This window comes from Haliotis rufescens, unplaced genomic scaffold (assembly GCF_023055435.1).
Source record: "Haliotis rufescens isolate VD_foot unplaced genomic scaffold, xgHalRufe1.0.p SCAF_2, whole genome shotgun sequence".
In the NCBI taxonomy this organism is placed as follows: domain Eukaryota; kingdom Metazoa; phylum Mollusca; class Gastropoda; order Lepetellida; family Haliotidae; genus Haliotis; species Haliotis rufescens.
The window spans coordinates 57527027-57546235 of NW_025963890.1; the positions used below are offsets into that span (position 1 = coordinate 57527027).

At 39.7% G+C, this 19209-nt stretch overlaps 1 protein-coding gene across 12 annotated transcripts in view; it reads right to left on the minus strand.

Annotated features, from left to right (window-relative positions):
- LOC124141427 (microtubule-actin cross-linking factor 1, isoforms 1/2/3/5-like) overlaps positions 1 to 19209 on the minus strand; it is a 261785-nt gene that overhangs the window by 99096 nt on the left and 143480 nt on the right. For all 12 annotated transcript variants that reach the window (XM_046509482.2, XM_046509497.2, XM_046509473.2 and 9 more), the window contains 6 exons: positions 9882 to 10048; positions 7474 to 7589; positions 2060 to 2166; positions 1361 to 1480; positions 412 to 507; positions 20 to 150 (listed from right to left, as the gene is read on the minus strand). In XM_046509482.2, coding sequence (XP_046365438.2) covers positions 20 to 150; positions 412 to 507; positions 1361 to 1480; positions 2060 to 2166; positions 7474 to 7589; positions 9882 to 10048 — 737 coding nt within the window. The remainder of the gene's footprint in view (positions 1 to 19; positions 151 to 411; positions 508 to 1360; positions 1481 to 2059; positions 2167 to 7473; positions 7590 to 9881; positions 10049 to 19209) is intronic.

The window sequence follows — 19209 nt, forward strand, 5'->3', positions numbered from 1 at the left end:
TCCTGTGTGTATAGCTCACCTGAGTATCTCTGCTTGGAGGGCCATGTCTCTCTCCTGCTGGGCAGAGACGAATCTGCTCCACAATCGGTTGATATTGTCCGGACTAAACTCCTCCTCTATCCCGGGATGGGCGGAGTCTGTGGAGAGTTGCTGCCACACAAGGAAAGAATGGTATTCATCATCCATTAATATTGTAAAGATATTTTTCATATTCAGATAAGACACCTTGTAATGTCACACACTGAAAGGTTTATCTATAATTTCAACCTAAAAAGTCACATTCAACAAGTAATAACAATGTGTTTCCTCTAAAAATCACCCCATTTTTCTAAAAGTGATTTCATACCACAGGAAGGTCTATCCATTATTTTGCTCTGACAAGGGTCAAAGATACGATGTATCAGTATTCACCTGTATTTCCTCCCACAGTTTGAGCAGCTTCTTCCTTTGTTCCATTCTTTCTGGGAAATCTTCCAGACGGAATCTATTGAAGTCAGCCAGCAAATTCTGCATAAAATACAAATACAGTCAAATATGTTTATAACGAACACGCTAATAAAAAAAACGATGTATATTACAAACTTAATTTTTGGTCTCGGCCATTTGCTGTACAGATGTTGTATATATGCTTATAACAAACTACGGTTATAACAAACTAAAATTAGTGGTCCATTTGAGTTCTTTATACCCATAGCTTACTGTACATATAAAAACAGCGTTCATGTCTGTACTAAAAACACTGAGCGAATCAATGTCAAGTTCAACACAGTGAGTGTTTTGTTTTTGTTTGTTTGTTGTTTAACGCTGCACTCAGCAATATTCCAGCTATATGACGGTGGTGTATCAATAATCATGTCTGGACCAGTTAATTCAGTGATTGACATCACAAGCATCAATATAAGCAAATGGGATACAATGATACGTATCAATCAAGTCAACGAATCTGACCACCTGATCCAATTAGTCGCCTCTTACGACAAGTATGGGTTGCTGAAGACTAATTCGAGTGAGTGAGTGAGTGAATGAGTGAGTGAGTGAGTGAGGTATTGTTTTACACCGCTCAACAACATCCACAAAATGGGCACCATACCCCATGTTGGGAATTGAACCCGGGATTAAGCATGATGAGAAAACACCTTAACCACTAGGCTTCCCTAGCACCATGTTTAACACAGTAAACCCCATCTCTGCCAGTAATTTCTCATACCACACCTTGTAAAAGAACATGCTACTTCATCATCTTGCCAGTCTATGATGGTGATGTAATAATGTTAGCGCTTTGTGAGTTCACCTTGTGCATGGAGCCTAGTGCACTATAAGTACACACATTGTTGGATGTACATAAGACTGGCGCACGTACCTTGAGCTCCATCAGGTTGCCCGGGAAGGAGCGGTCGAGCATCATGTTAGTGGTGGGAGTCAGCCAGGAGAGCAGGGCGGTGGCAAGGTCGCGGTACTCCTCCACCTTCAGCTGACGCTCCTACACAGCAACAGCAACAACACACAGCACCATTAACACACTGCCTCATTGACACACACCAGTATCAAAACAATTAAAGGGGGACTACGCTCTTGCCAACTGGCAGTTCCAGCAAGATTGATTCCGAACAGTACACAACTCCGGGCTCATTTGTTAATTAGATCTTCTACAAAAGATCTTCTAGAAGAGATTTATTTCTTACATTTTAATAACCTTTCTTGCTTTCAAAGGCTCAAAAATGTCTCACATCACAAAAGTAATGTTAATGAAATAAGTTTTTTCTTCTTCTGAGCCACAGAAGAGTATTTCTTATATCCAATACGTATTTGTATGGGGTGAGAAGATTCTAAAGACAAAATTATTAATTTGTTGTTGCTCTACATTTTCTTATTGATGTATTGTTAAAAAAACTTAATTCATTTCTTTTTTAATATTTATATCTGAATATACCATAAATAATAAAAATAGATGAAAATAATAAAATGTTTAAAAACAGAACGGTTCTCTAAAAACTAATTTTTAAGCTACAAGGACTAGATGCTTTCCCAACTGTAATGGGTACACAGAGGAAGTACATACATTGTCTCTGAGTGACTGCTCGACAGTGGGGACTTGTGGGAAGACATCGTAGAGGGAGGAGACGTAGGTCAACACAGACTTGTCATCAGGGTCGGGTACGTCCAAATCTGAGGATACAAACATCACATAAGTACACATCATATACCCCACATCTTAGTGGCTGCTATGTACACGGAGATCTTTCACATGACGTCTTTCATTAAACAATTTCTATGCTTAAATTAAAAAGAATTCAAATCTAGTGTCTATTTCCCAGAGCTAGCTAGACTTGTTTAATTTTTGGTCATCTAGTCTTGGATAAAGGCCAGGATTAAATCAAAAGCAGATATTCCAGCCTAGCGCCGTTTCACAAAGTCAATATACCGTTACAACTGTCGTAAGTCAATGTTAAACTATGGGAGTTACGACAGTCGTAATGTTAAGAGTGCTTTGTGAAACGGGGCCCTGGTGCAGGACTAATTACAATGAGGGATGACTTGATGACCTGGTTGGTTGTGTGTGATCATGCTTGGCGGGCTGAAAAATGCTGTTATTCTTGACAATATTTGATATATTTTTAGGTGGAAATTAGAGCATATTAACTATGATTAACATTTAACTGATTTCCTACACTGCTAATAACAGTAAAACAACATTATGTAACTAATGCGAAATTGTTAGAACAAGGTTGCTATGGTACTGAGATGGGAGCTCTGACAAGGACGTATGTGGGCGTTCTACCAACACACAAAGTGTTCTACATCTGGGCACACACATTGGGGACATGTCCACTTTCTGTACATTTGCCTGCACTTAACTGGCTGTGTGTGTAGCCTGCTGTGGTCTGTGTTATTTACCTATGAAACAGAAACTTGGCTTTGGAGACCTTATTGCTGAAAACAGGGTGTGCCGTTTGGCTAATACCTACAATGTCTACTCTGGTGCAGGCAAACGTGAGTGAGTGAGTGAGTGAGTGAGTGAGTGAGTGAGTGAGTGAGTGAGTGAGTGAGTGAGTGAGTGAGTGAGTGGGTGGGTTTCACACATTGTACCCATGTGGGGCATCGAATCTGGGCATTCAGGGTGATGAGGCTACTACAGCGCCTGAGTGAGAGTCAGGTTTTATGCCACTTTTAGTAATATTATAGGCTTCACACTTTGTACCCATGGGGAATAAAACCTTGGCCTTCGGCAGATGAGTAGGAACTTTAACAAGCTAAAAACACCCAATACACAAAATAACAATAAAATTCTTTTTAATTTTGGTCTAAGCTTAAATTATTCCACTCTGATGATTTTCAAGTCTGGAACGTTAGCATTCTTTATCATTACATAATGCTTTACTAAACGTAATATTGAATTAATCATATTTTTTCTCATTAAATATGACTTAATCAGTCTTTTTTTAAATCATGAAAAGGATAAATAAAATTATCCTGACAGATGTCAGGTAAACTTCATCTTCCAAACAGGCATGATCTTACTGATGCTGTAACACACGGGAATGCTGATAAACATCGTGATACATTAACCTGACAAATAAACATCTCGGCTGGAATGAAAAACTAACTCATCCAATTACATCAATTTCCGTGCATCAATTACTCGCAAGGATTACTACAGACACACATATTCCTCTTACATTCCAAAAAAATATTCACCTGCCAATTACACTGACTGGCATGATCTGCACAGCATGGCAAGGCCTATACTGCTGCGTTACAGCATGACAGCATGAAACAGGATCAGCCATGGAGCAACTGTACCATTTATTGAACCTAAACTAAAGTATAGGTTTTATAATTATGCCGTGAGCGAGTGAGCGAGTGAGTGAGTGAGTGAGTGAGTGAGTGAGTGAGTGAGTGAGTGAGATCACTGTCAGCAGTATTCCAGAATGGTCATGTAAAAGGACCTGCTAGGAACCTATTCTGTACTAGAATCCTGATTGCAAGACAAGCATGAGATGCTGGGAACCTATTCTGTCCTTGAATCCTGATGGAAAGACAAGCATGAGGTACTGGGAACCTATTCTGTCCTAGAATCCCAATGGAAAGACAAGCATCAGATAATGGGAACCTTTTCTGTTCTAGAATCCCGTTGGAAAGACAAGCATGAGGTGCTGGGAACCTATTCCGTCCTAGAATCCCGATGGAAAGACAAGCATGAGGTGCTGGGAACCTATTCTGTCCCTGAATCCCAATGGAAAGACAAGCATCAGATAATGGGAACCTTTTCTGTTCTAGAATCCCGTTGGAAAGACAAGCATGAGGTGCTGGGAACCTATTCCGTCCTAGAATCCCGATGGAAAGACAAGCATGAGGTGCTGGGAACCTATTCCGTTCTAGAATCCTGATGGAAAGACAAGCATGAGGTGCTGGGAACCTATTCCGTTCTAGAATCCTGATGGAAAGACAAGCATCAAATACTTGGAACCTATTCTGTCCTAGAATCCCGATGGAAGGCAAGCATCAAATACTAAGAACCTATTCTGTCCTTGAATCCCGATGGCAAGACAAGCATGAGGTGCTTGGAACCTATTCCGTCCTAGAATCCCGATGGAAAGACTAGCATCAGAAACTTCGAACCTATTCCATCCTAGAATCCTGATGGAAAGACAAGCATGAGGTGCCGGGAACCTATTCCGTCCTAGGCACCTGATGGAAAGACAAGCATGAAAAACTGGAGACCTTTTCTGTCTTGGAATCCGAAAGTGGTTGCATCAGACAACAAACTTTACAAAAGTTTTGAATAACCTTGACATTTCACAAAAGTAGTACCAGCAACTGTCAAAAACGTCAAAACATTTCACAACACTCTTGATGCAGCTGAAATGTGGAGAATCACTCACAGTGTCAGACAGCCTACAGCCTCGCCTGAACATTTGGCACTATTTCCGTAACAAACAAGCTATGACATTACCTGACATTATCAAATGTCATAAATACAGGGGGATGCTCATAATAGTATTACTGTCTGAAAACAAACAGATTCAGGAGATTTAGTATGGTAATTGCGTTTGCCCTTGCATCCATTTCAAAGTCAAAGCAAACAGGTTGTTATCTCTTTCGGAATTTACCAACTTCAGAAATAATCAAGGAGATGACATCTGATGCAGTAGTCATCAGTCGTGAGCCATATCAATGCGATTAGTATTATCTCCAGTATTATCTCCAGTATTATATTCAGTATTTTGTCTTGTCTCGTATTTAATATGTCCAGTATCAAGTCACTGGGAGAACAAGTTCTGGGGTTATTGCTTGTTTGATGGTTTTAAGTGGGTGAAAGACTTTAGTGGCGTGAGTGAGTGAGTTGGGTTTAACGCCGCTTTTAACAGTATTCCAGTTATATCGCAGCGTGTCAGCTTAATGTGGGTGGAAAGCCCGAAGCGATGCAGGTCTCAGACGTTTACCACTTCGGTGAAACCCACAAGCACGGGTATGGTGCTGACAAATCTAGAAACATAATTGGGGCGGACCGGGATTTGAACCCACAATCATAGGTTTCTGGCGTGCCCAAGAGACTCACTTTACACAGCATATCGCTGCCCCTTAGATGAATGGGCCACCCGTGCCCCCACTTTAGTGGAACAGATCTTAGATGTTTACTACACTGGTTAAAACAATGCCAACAGAACAATACTGACCATCAGGCGGTGCCAAATGCCTGTGAGTACACTGACCCCCAAACTTATTCTTGTGTATATTTCTCAGCAGAGTTTACCCTAGACTAGTTCACACTAAAGACGGGAAATTCTGAAACTGTTGACTTAGCTTCATTTAAGGCTACAGCGTTACAGTAAGGGCTGGGCGGAAGGGAAAATAATATGGTTCAGGGACTGTAGACAGACTAATTTAATCCCTTACATATGAGCTGTCACAAGCTAAGATTGACAGACTTGAAAGAAATTGTGCCAGATACTGCTTCATGTCAGTGCCTTAAAGGGGGACTAAGCTTGGTTAATTGGCAGTCACAGAAAATTTAATTTACAACTCTAAAACAACAGTTCCCAGTTCCATTTTTATAATGTACACCAAATTAGGAGTTAATGATAACCCTAAGAACAGAGAGACAATGTCTAACTTTCACAAACGAAAGTAATTACATTGATCATGGAGCATTGTCTCCCTTCAAGATGAAGCCTCAACTACACCGTTCAACTACACCATTCAGAATCAGTTGTTCAACAAGCAGTTTTCGAAGAGAGCCTTCAGTGCAGATTGAATCACCTGGCAGGTGTGATTGGATGATTTTGTATAAGATTATGGTTTTGAAAAGTACATCCATCAAGTAATTAAAACTGACGATTTTTATCTATACATCGTGCTATCTTTTTCAACATGATAACTTATGCTTGGGGTGGTGTGTTTAATTTCCTGTACTCAGAAACAGGGCTGGCTAAGCTAGTCAATTTTTTTGTTTTCATTTCTGTTCTAAGGCCAGACTTTGCTCACATGTACAGGTAATAGCTGTTGAATGCTTAGTTATTTTTCAACAAAAAAAAAATTTACTATAGAAGTCTATGGGAAAACATTTGTTTGTGTGTAACCAATAAGCTGAATATCTTCACAAATAAGGGACACAACTCTGCTTGTATCAAACTTTAAGGTTACATTCAGACAGGAAACAATCCTTTCCCAATCATCACAGGGCAAAACACTCAATCCTCAATCATCTTCACTTCAACAAGATATTCTGTAAACATATATCTAGCCACTTAGTTCAAAGGTGCAACAGTGTATTACATTATTACTATTAAGGGCCAAACATTAACTACGATCAGCCCTGATGATGTGCATTGTATCGACCGTGCCAAGATACTCAAGATTTGTTTCAAGTCAGGTGTCTTAAGTATTCAGGTTATAAAAACTGTCCAATCTACAGGCTGAAGATCTGTGTGATAAACGTATCAGGTTAACTCTACTTGAGCCCACTTCCAAACCTACTTATATCTGTCCTAGACACACATTTACATAGGAAGGTATACACACTGAAGGGAGAGTAGGGGTTACAAAGTTACTCCGTTGGAACTCGCGTGGGAAACTTTACCAGATAAATATGTTCATTTTAATAGGTGGTGAGGTGAAATGGGGTTTAACATCGTGTCCAAGATTATTGCACTTATATATCAACGTGCATGCGTGTTGGGGGGAGTGGGGGGGGGGGGGGGGGGGGGGCCAAAGACTGGTGCGAATTTTATAGTGCTAGCCCACTGAGGTAACGTGGCGCAGTTTAACATGAATATTCCAGTCAGACACAGTACACCGACTCCGACCAGTGAGTGAGTGAGTGAGTGAGTGAGTGAGTGAGTGAGTGAGTGAGTGAGTGAGTGAGTGAGTGAGTGAGTGAGTGAGTGAGTGAGTGGTATAACTTCTTTGGACCTTGCAGTTCTAATAGTGTCTGATAATTTGATACGATGAGTTGTTTCCCTTGGTTCTCACCTTCAGGGTCAAGAAGTCTGGTAACTCCATATTCCCTCTCATATAGTCGGAAAGCTGTCTCTAGGTTCTGTTTGTTGCTGCAATGTCTGGCTTTCCGGAAGTCCACCAAATCCGGTCTGGAAACAGAATTGTACATGGATCTTATTGTCAAACCTTATATGCACAGCATACTGACGAAGGTTATCAAATTCAGAGTTTTTTCACAACCTGTTCTACAGATCCTAGAAGAAAGCGTTTTTTTCTAAAGTGTAAAAACAAAATAACAAACAAATATGTAAAATAAAAAATTAAACTGATAATGTTCCTTATCTTGAAAAATCAAAATTTCAGAAAATGGTCCACTGCTGTTGAAAAGTTGTCTGTCTAGACTTAATTTTAAACACTGTATTACATCATGTGATAAGTATAAGATAAGCACAAGATAAACACAATGGCCGTCTTTGTTTGTTTATATTTTATCATGAGCTATCCAATCCTGCTCAAGCACTTGCTTATCAAATGAAAACAAACCTCAGAGTATGTTTATTCATTAAATTTTCTATCAGATTTGAAATATCTCCTGAACCTAAACAGTCACAGATTTTCTATAAACATTACAAGAAAATATATAAATAAACATTCCCAGAATCCCCCAAACATGCAAAAGGAACCAAAAAAATCAAATTCCTTCCTAGAATTTACACAGCAATAAAGATAACTATCTACTTGAAATAATCATTAAACATCAACTCGCCACCAAAACTGACAATATAACACAGGAAAATGATCAGCGGAATTAGCAGAAATGGTTCGCAAATCAGTAATTTCAAGTAAACAATTTATACAACTGTTCATCACAATTTAAGATGAGCAGAAACGAGACACAGCATCAGCTGAAAATCTTCCTTAGAAAAAAAAAGAAAGAAGTGTTTTTATCTGGTTGGCTATGAGCCGAGTTGGGAGACTACGCATAGATGTAAATCTAGGCAGACACCTATACCAGGGAGATGTGATGGGGAGGACTGTGATATGCAGCAAGGAAAATACTATCAGATACTGGCATTCTGTACGCGATGGTGGCCACTGGATCATCTGTTATACTAAAAAGCTGGGTATTCTTGACACTTAGGTTAGGAGGGCGTTTGGTTATGGAAAATCGGTGTTTTGTACTACAGGTACTGGGTAAGTTCTTGGGACCATTGAAAACATATTGAGTTATCGGTTGCGTGAGAAAGCCAAGTTTAATATTAGACAATACCGTCAACCGATCAGAATTTATTAAGACCATAAACTCTGTCCAAAATTAGCCATGAAAGTCAAGGTGTCCTTGTCATAACACGAATGTAAAAAGTTAAAGATTTAGAGGGTCCTATAAATGCCAGCTCTTACGGCAAGTAAAGGGTGCTGGTGTCTTATTCTGACTCAGAATTACCAATGGAGTGGCAAACTGGTGGTTGATAGCATGAACAACAATCCATACTAGAAATGTAAGATGACACATGATCAATCAGGTCACACATTGTGACCAACCGATCCTCATCCCAGTCAGGGGAGGCAGTGGGGTAGCCTAGTGGTTAAAGTGTTCGCTCGTCACGCCGAAAACCGGGGTTCGATTCCCAACATGGGTACAATGTGTGAAGCCCATATCCGGTGTCCCCCGATGTTACTGGAATATTGCTAAAACCATACTCACTCACTCACTCACTCTTAGTCAGAGGTTACAAACTGGGGTTCTGGTGTCATACTCAGAAACACCAAGGGGAGAGGCAATGGTGGTTGACAGCATGAGCAACAACCATACTATAAAGGTATAATGATCCTCATCTCTGTCAGCTGTAAAGCTGGGGGTTCTGTTGCCCTGTTCTGAGCCAGAATTCCATAGGTGAATGGAACGGAAGTATTGTGCCAAAAATCCCCACAGGGCCATGATGGATTCCACATCAACTGTAAATGCCAATCATCTTTCACTGGTCAAGTTCAGCGCATCTTCTGAAATGACCCTCCTCAAGCACAGATCATCCAACCAGAGCAACAAATGAGCATGGGGATGGGTGGCAAGAACTCAAAGCGTTAATCAGTTAATGCTTAATGACAGGAACAATTTGTCACATGCTTGAAGATTGTGAGGTGAAATGGGGTTTAACGTCATGAGTGAGTGAGTGAGTGAGTGGTGCATTATTTTAGTTATATCATGTATCTGCAAACTGTCGATAGGTTCAGGAAAACACAACTTAATGTTTAATCCACCCTTCTGACAAGCATTGGGATCCTGAATTGTGGATCTAATCAGCCTCTAATGGGGCATTCAAAGTACAGTGACAAGACTTAGTATGTCCCTGATATAGACAACTATTTTCACATTAAAATACGGTTCTGTTAACTATTTAATCATGAGAGCACAAATCAACCAATGAAAAGGCATTTCTCACCTGTGTCTGTGTGCAATGGCAAGGAATGCTTTTCCGTCTCTCCAACTTCTCGAAAAGTCTCTGATCTGGACGCCAGGGTATCCTTCCACATGTCTGCGACTCCATAGCAACAAGGCGTCACGTGCCGTGATGTCTTCACTCTGCCCTGGCACCACAACTTCGGAAATCTGAAAAAACACATTGTCATTGAAGCATATTTTTTTCAATCAACGTTTCACCAATGTTTTCTTAGCTATTGAAAAAATTGCATCCAACATTTCCAGAAAACACAGCAGGCAGTCATCTGAAATAAAACTTCTTGAACTAAATTAGCAGTGCTGGAGGCTGTGTACTGACACAAAACACCAAGGGACACAGGTAAATTGTCATGTATTCCATTAAAAAGTGTTAAATGTTTGTTACATGTGATGATACCAAGTTATGTCACATGGAATCATGCAGTACACTAGAGTGAGTGAGTGAGTGAGTGAGTGAGTGAGTGAGTGAGTGAGTGAGTGAGTGAGTGAGTGAGTGAGTGAGTGAGTGAGATTTCAGTCATATTCAGTTAATGTCGGAAGAAATCCCAAAGTGATGCCAGATCTTGGACAATTACCACTTTGAACCAATGAGCATGGGTAGAGTGCAGACATACAAGCTTCATAATCAGCAAGAATCTGGCATTCGATTGGACAACTATGTAACTCTGCACAACAAAATCAGGCACTCACACAAACAGACCACCCATGCCCACCCAATACCAAGTGAATGAGTGAGCAGCTGTTTTGGAACACTAGGCTATAATACTATCGTCACACTGAGATTCAAACCCACATCTTGGTGGGACCAGATCACACTTTAACCACTTAACCGCCTAACCTACCTTCCAACATCCAGAAAGGGATATGACAAATCTGATGATATAGGGCAGCATTTGATCCTCCAGTATTATTTTCCTTTAAACATATTTTATTGGAAGAATTTGAGTCATTAATCTGCTTCTACACAAAGCAAATAATTGCATAGGATAATGAATATATAATCCCAATATACAGGTCTTAATGTATTTATGAAAACATGAAGCAAGCGAACCAGCTGGCACTCATTATCATCTACCTCAACAAACTGGACAAACAAGGTATTCAGAATATGTAGATAGGTTAATATGATACCAGATAATTCTAGAGAGGCCATATTAAACTAAAAGTCATAACTGAAATAGGTCCTAATTTCCACGGAATCAATTTGCTCTGCACGAGGCAGGAATGACAGTGTAATATGATTATGATTGCAGAACCTGCCAGTCAACCTTCTCAAACATGTCGCTGGTGAAACAGGAACAGATATTGACATTAGAGCTGACATTTTAAAAAGAGACGTGTCAGTAGCATTTGACCCATTTGTAATGTTAGCTACAACATTCCACCTTCGTGTAGTGCCAACAGCTTCTTGGGGCCACTTCGTACTGATTAATAAACAAATATCTTTGAAATAATGGCTCCACTTGAAAATACAAGAAAACTTCATGTAACCAGCAGCTTACTATCTGATCAGCATTGACATCAGTGCAATTGGATCTATTTATGCTGTACCAGCGCTCAAATCATTCAATTTTTGCGTTTCGTTTTGTTTTGTTTAATTGTTGTTTAATGCCACACTCAGCAATATTCCAGATATATGACAGCAGTCTGTAAATAATCGAGTCTGGACCAGACAGTTCAGTGATTGACATCATGAGCATGGGGATGGGATACGATGACATGCATCAACCAAGTCAACGAGCCTGACCGTCCGATCCCATCAGTTGCCTCTTACGACAGGCAGAGTAGAATTTAACGTCAAACATAGGTTGCTGAAAACCTATTCTAACCCGGATCTTCACGGGTCCAATTATTGTGAAGCATAAACAACATTATGCTAAAGTTGCTTTAGTCTGGCTATGGCTTTTTCATGGAAATCAATACTATGATAAAATTAACATCACAAACATAATGAAATATATGCTGTTAATCATACTAAATACTACTAATACTAAAAATCATTAAAAAAAACATTTTTTTTCATGTTGAGCAACGATCATGAACATAATAAAACAATAAAAACATCATTCTGGAGAATTTACAACAGCCGGGCAAATACAAACACGGATTTGTCAGTATCATTTGACAGGTCTGTCACGTTAGCTAAACAAACATACCAGTAGGCTTATCATCTTGTTCACTTATCAGCTGCATGTTGTTTAAAAGTGAATTGTTTCTAGCACTTTATTTTGATCCTTCCAGATTCAAAAAGAAACATTATGCTGTCTTTAAAGGTTACAGCGATCATCTGACCCACTTCAAATATTGACAAAGCAGAAAATGACATCTTGTGTTAAAGGCATTGCTGTTATGTGTTTGTTTGCTTTTGTTTTTTTGGTTTAACGCCGCACTCAGGAATAATCAAGCTATATGACGGCGTTCTGAAAATAATTGAGTCTGGACCAGACAATCCAGTGATTGACATCATGAGCATCGACCAACGCAATTGAGATACAATGACATGCTTCAAAAAGTCAGCAAGTCTGACCATCCGATCCCATTAGTCGCCTCTTACGACAAGCATTGTGGCCTTTTACATCAAGCATGGGTTGCTGAAGACCTACATTGTTGTAACGTGTTTGTGTTGATCAATCAGGCACAGAGGGGTACACAGTTTATAGTCATTAATTTTGTCTTCATGAATAATTACTTACTAATTAACTACTAACCACCTATTTATCGTCCACAGTGTGTTGTGAAGACAGAGCAGTATAACAGCTGTGACTTGTAACATTTCCATAGCACGCTATGGCTGGGTTGTTGCAGCATACAGATCAATAGCATTTCAACAACTCGGTCTTTGAGAGGCAGCTTTGTCAAAGAACTGTTAAGTGTATAAAGAGCTTGTACTAACAATCTGGGTTTTGGGTCATATAATGAAAACAGTAAAAATCAGCATGACAGCACTGGAGGCATACAAATTTTAACCATGTGAAGCCTGTGGGTAAGAGAACAAGGAGGTCGACAAATTGAGTTAATAAGAAAACAATCCTGGGTCTTTGATCTTGAACTTCCTCATTGGCCCACAATGAAAGAAAAATAATGTTAAATAAATAATATTCACTACACAACTGCTTGTGAACCACAGAAGGAATTTAATTTTTCAGAAGAAGTCAAATATTATCAAATGTTTTTAAGACATGGTGTCAGTTTTTAAATAATGAGAAAGGTTTAAGACAAGACAAACTTATACAACCATGCTGAGACAAACACCTGACAAACGCAGCTAATAGGCCAAGCATCATCTTGTACCCTAACCACGATGCAGACCCTCAGTCAGACCGACAGACCTGTGATTGATACTGTAGTCTGTACCATCATTTGCCATCTTCCACAACCCCCTGTCCCCTCCACATAAATTGACCCTCATCACCCCCTTGAACCCCCTGTCCCACCCCTCCCTCTCCACATAAATTGACCCTCATCACTCCCTTGAATCTCGTCCCTCTCCACATAAATTGACCCTCCTCACTCCCTTGAACCCCCTGTCCCACCCCTCCCTCTCCACATAAATTGACCCTCATTACTCCCTTGAATACCATGTCCCACCCCTCCACGTAAACTGACCCCTCACACTCCAAATCCTATGTCCATTTCCCCTATACATTTCCAGGTATACTGACAGCTACACCTTGCTAAGGTGCTCTCATGGAGATCACTGACACCTGAGAAGACACGAGTCAGCTTCAGCAGGGAGTTTACTGACACTATCAATGTCCGCCTGGAACAGCTTGGTTGCTGTAGGTCAGAAACAGCATTAGCAGGTGCCCTTTACCTTCTCATACATGAGCGGGAAAGATTATGCTTATCCCATCCCATATTATTCAGCAAGTTTTCATTTTGACATATATATATATACAGAGAGAGAGAGAGAGAGAGAGAGAGAGAGAGAGAGAGAGAGAGAGAGAGAGCGAGAGATATATAGATAGATATAGATATATACATATCAATATCACTGATTGACACATTGTATTTGTTTCCCAAACAAGCATAAAGGTCTCTGCCACAAAGTTCAACATTTTAGAAATATCTCACAAAGGGACTCCAACAATGTTTTTTACAACAGTGGGCAATTCCATATTATATGCCTGCTGGAATCAAACCTGGATTTTTGGTTGGATGAGGAAATGTTTGAATCATAAGGCTACTCCACCACACCTCCCACTAAAACTCCATCCTAATATTACACAGGAACATGTGAATTCTACTTTTCCTTGAGACACATTGTATACTACACAAAAGAAGTTAAAGAATCTGTAATCTTTTCATATTACAATCGTCAAGACATGACAGATTAACTATAGTCATATGACATAAATAAGGTATTCTTTAACTTCTTTAGATTAGTTATAAAATTGTTCGAAGGCATGACTTTTTCTGACGATATTCAACTGTACCCAATGATAACCTTGATACCATTACAGCCGCATGCATGCCCACACGCACACACGCATGCACGCTCACACACACAGTGTTCGTTGTAGACTTAATTATGGACATTATACCTATGTCCTTCACAACTATCTCTCCTGCATGCATGGCCTCACACATTCCTTCATAAGATGATGGATATCGCTGTTGAAGTGCTCTAATAATTTCAATGCTCTAGTGACCACAAACTTATCAAAATCCAAAAAGCTGTCAGTATACACAAGATGATGCATTCAGTTGACATCAATACCATTCCAGGGGTTTTGAAGACAATCGTTAGGGCTGATTTTATTTTTCAGTCCATCTCAAATGACATATACTCTTATCAAATTATAGGTATCATCCACTGTCAAATAATGCACAGGTGTTAAAAGTTACGACACAGCAGAATTTTGGGGCCAATCACCACACAAAGTTCCGCTTGAGAAGGGCTGTGCCTCAATGAAAGGATAGTGACCCTCTACGATTACCTATCAAGCAGGCTGTACCAACTGTAATACCAGAGGCTTGGTCTACACAGGTAGACATCTAGAGGAAGGGAGGGGATAGTAATCTTGGTCACCTGCCAAAACCATTTATGAATCCATTTACAAGTCTGCCTATTGAGACAAGCCCAAATCCTTAGTAAATATATATTTCATAGTTTTTACGCCAAACATCAAAATATTATTTGAAATGTAGCCAACAGTTTGAATACATAGTCAGTATTTGGATAAGTTTACTCTTTTATAAAACAATCAAGTATGCTGTCGGTATATCAAACTGACTGCATTAGTTTGTTTGTTGTTTAACCCCGCACTTTGCAATATTCATGCTGTTATGACAGCGGCCTGTAAATAACCGAATCTGGACCAGACAATCCAGTGATTGATATGAACAACAATCCATGCCTCAGTGTATGTTGGCACGCCATCACCTACACACTTAAGATAAACGGCAACATAGTGAGTGAGTGAGTTGGGTTTAACCCGCTTTTAACAGTATTCCAGTTATTTAACGGCATGTCAGCTCTATGTGGGAGGAAAGCCTGAAGTGATGCAACTCAGACGGTTACCACTTCGGTGAAACCCATGAGTACGGGTATGGTGCTGACAAACCTAGAAACATAATCTGGATGAACCGGGTCTCGAACCCACAATCATAGGTTTCTGGAGTGCCCAAGGGACACAACTGCACAGCCAATCGCGGCGTCTTAAACGGCAAAATAATTCTGTCACATGTCACTCGACAATCCATTTCAATGTCGTTGATTTCTCATACAGTCATATCAAAGAAAAACTAGCACCATTTCTGATAAATGATGAGCATAGTAAAAAAGCAACGTGTGGCAATTACTCATTCAGGTCCCTACCCCAGAAACAACAGCTCTCTTGAGGAGGTGCCTAATCCGGTCAAGTTGTAAATCACCCTGATATGACAGCTATACTCTAAACATTAACCCATGCTGTGATATCCTCTTGAGACACACCTTGACTTTCACCTGTCTGAGGGTCGAGGATGGGATACTTTACTTGTGTCAGTACCTATCTACAGCTGGTCTGCATGCTATATACATGGTGTATTTACAGATAATATCAGAGTGGCTGCAGGTGTTGTATAAGGGATGTCGTAAATTTGACACCAAAACATTTTTAATTGAAAAATATCTATATAGTCTGATAATTCATCACCACAAGGCTGCCCAACCACCCCATTTTTTCCTTAAGAACAATAATAATAACAAAAATAACAACAATAATAATGATTATCAAAAATGAAGATTTTTGTCACTAGGATACGTCAATGTTGTGACCTGGACACAGGGTGTTGCATAAGTGGTATCGTTGTAATATTTGTTGAATAAATGTTAATTTTTATATGAAAACATTTCCAAATTGAAAAATATGTAATTTAAATGATTAACCTAATGAACACTTGTATTCCTTTACAACAATAAATATTGAAACGACAAATAAAAAGGAAACATTTTTGTCACAAATGGAATGTAAAAAGTTACAAACAAGTGTCTGCGACAGTCGTGAGTCTTCTTTCAAACTGCAATACCACCCATGAAGCACTCACGTGTCTACATACACTGTCTACAGTTGTGAAAAGATCAACCACAATAGCATAGTGCTTGTCAAACCATCAACCTACGACAGGACAAATCAACCCCCCTATCTTGTCTGGACCATTGAGAATGTCTGAGTTGTCTTTCTAAACAACGAGTAAATAACAGTAGTTAAAACACCTCTCACAGGCATTCAAATTTGATCATACACCCTGCCACCAGCAAGCAAACATGACCTTCCTTGGAAGGTATTTCACACTAGAGTTAAAATCAAATATTCATTTTGATGGTGGTCACAACGAACTATGAATACCTTATGCCAGTCAATAGGTTCATTAGATGTCTGGGGCCGGTCGGGTAGCCTAGTGGTTAAAGCATTCGCTTGTGACGCCAAAGACCCGGGTTCAATTCCCAACATGGGCACAATGTGTGAAGTCCATTTTTGGTGTCCCCCGCCGTGATATTTATGGAATATTGCGAAAAGCGGCGTAAAACAATACTCACTCACTCAATCATTAGATGTCCATTGTAAATAAGTCCATACAAACATCTATTGTCAATATCTTCAGGAAATTCTAACAATCACTAAGGATGAACTTCTATTTATAAATTATTTTTTCCATAATTCAAAAAGAAAATACATATTCCACTGATTACCTCTGTATTTCCATTCTGACTGCCATTTACATTCTTTGGCCTCTTCTTTTTCTTCTTTCTAAAGCACCGAAACATTGTGCTCTAGTCCATCCAGCGAATCAGTTTTAAATACACAACAAATATTGCCACAACTGGTCACTCAATAGTCAAGTCATTCCGAAATTCTACATGAACCATCCTATTGTTAGCACTGTGATATATCCCATCTGTGGCTGTCCAGCCTATACTCCTTCCATAAACGTTATACCATGATCCTGTCAGTTAGAAATTCCGTCAGAGATCACCGGAGGAATTTATCAACATGCCATGAACTGGTAAGGTCAGATTGCACAATGGCTTCAAGTGACCGCTGAATGGACTGAAAGACTCTCACAGGTAACACAGCTGAAGAGGACAAATATTCACAGACCATTAACCTGCTCGTAGATACGGACAGGAATCCCACAAGGGGTAACTCACACGGGGAAACTGAAAAGGGGAAACTCACGAGGGGAATCTCGGAGAACTGGTTTCCCTCGGAAACTGGCCTGAATTCACCTCTAACTCTGTTCTCCAGGTGAGGTCCTCTACACAACGAGAGAGTGGGAGTACAGGTGTGACGAAGGCGAGTATGGAACTAGGCACTGCTCACCGCCACTGACACAGAAAACTGATAAGATGCAAGCTGTTGATCCTGACATAAGTCCCTGTATGGCCTGGACAAAGATGGCATCCCTCTTCTTTGAAATTTAAATACTGGGAGTATGGCAGGCGAACCTAGAAATCTCAAAGGACATCACCTTTTTGCCATCACAGACCCATTTACCTGAAACTTGATCAAGCTATTGTAATACTCCTGATAGTTTATCAGCGATCTCGGTAATTCCCGGAGAGATATACACACTCGATCTGCGACATCTGATACAACTGACATGGGTTTTGGTATCCCACCAATATGCTAAATGTCCCTCTGATACAATGTGGGCCTCTGTCCATCTGTTTGCGCTAGGTAAGCCAACATGTCAACAATTCAGGATGAGATTGTAAGTCAGGTAGCTTAGCTCGATATGGCTGACCTCTGAGGAATGGTGTCAATATATATTGGTCTGATAGCCCAGCCAGGATATATAGAGGTAGGTAGGCAGCGCCACTTAACTAAGGGGTAAGTTATAAGGGGGCCACTTATCAGCTTAAGACATGAAACACTGTCTATTGATTGAACAAATAAGAGTAAGCTAATAATCCCAATATTGAGGTAGCAGTAAAAATCATGATTAATTCATATAATTACTCCTATAGTAACATAACAAAATTTACGATTTCAGTTAATTTTTGCAAATTATTTTATACATTTTTTATTTTCAATTTTTACCCCAAATATAATTAACAATTTCTTACAAAAGTCACCCATTCTTACCCACAGAAAAAACAAATGGCACAAAAAAAATTTAAATTCACATGTCTCAAAAGAAAGTCTTGTTTATTTTGACTTAAGATGGATGACAATAGAGAGTATATTAAATATTGTCTTGGTGTTTTTCCAAATTTCTGTCCCCCAAGGATAAAAATGTTTCTGACCCAATATCAACATTTGTGTGAAAACTAAACACAGATACCAAATATAGCTGATTATAAAGCCCATAAGCCACAAGAAAACGTAACCAAGCTTTCACAAGCATCCCATGAACAACCAACACAAACATTGCCGCCCCCAAGCATTCTCCCCCATACTAACGACCATACACACCACACAGGTAACCTTTAATATCACCTAATGCACGGACATATTTCAGAATTTACACACAACTCAACCCATACTCCACAATGCTGAAAACGAACAATCAAATCCATGCAAATCCAAACAGAATGCCGACTACTGACAAATCATTATTTGTTTTGTTATGGCTGAAACAAACAGGGGCCAAATATGATCCTTCCATTAGTGCTTTGAACTTTTCCAGCATTTAATGGATGTTGGCAGGAGACAAAGATGGCTGAGGCCAAACACATCACAAACCTTCCAGGCACCCAAGGAGAAGATGGAAATCAAATGCATGGGATCATATTTCAGTGACATTTGCGAACAAAATGGGCTCAACCTCTGTAAGATGGTGTAAGATGAAACAAGGTCCCGAGGTTCCAAGCTTTGGATGAG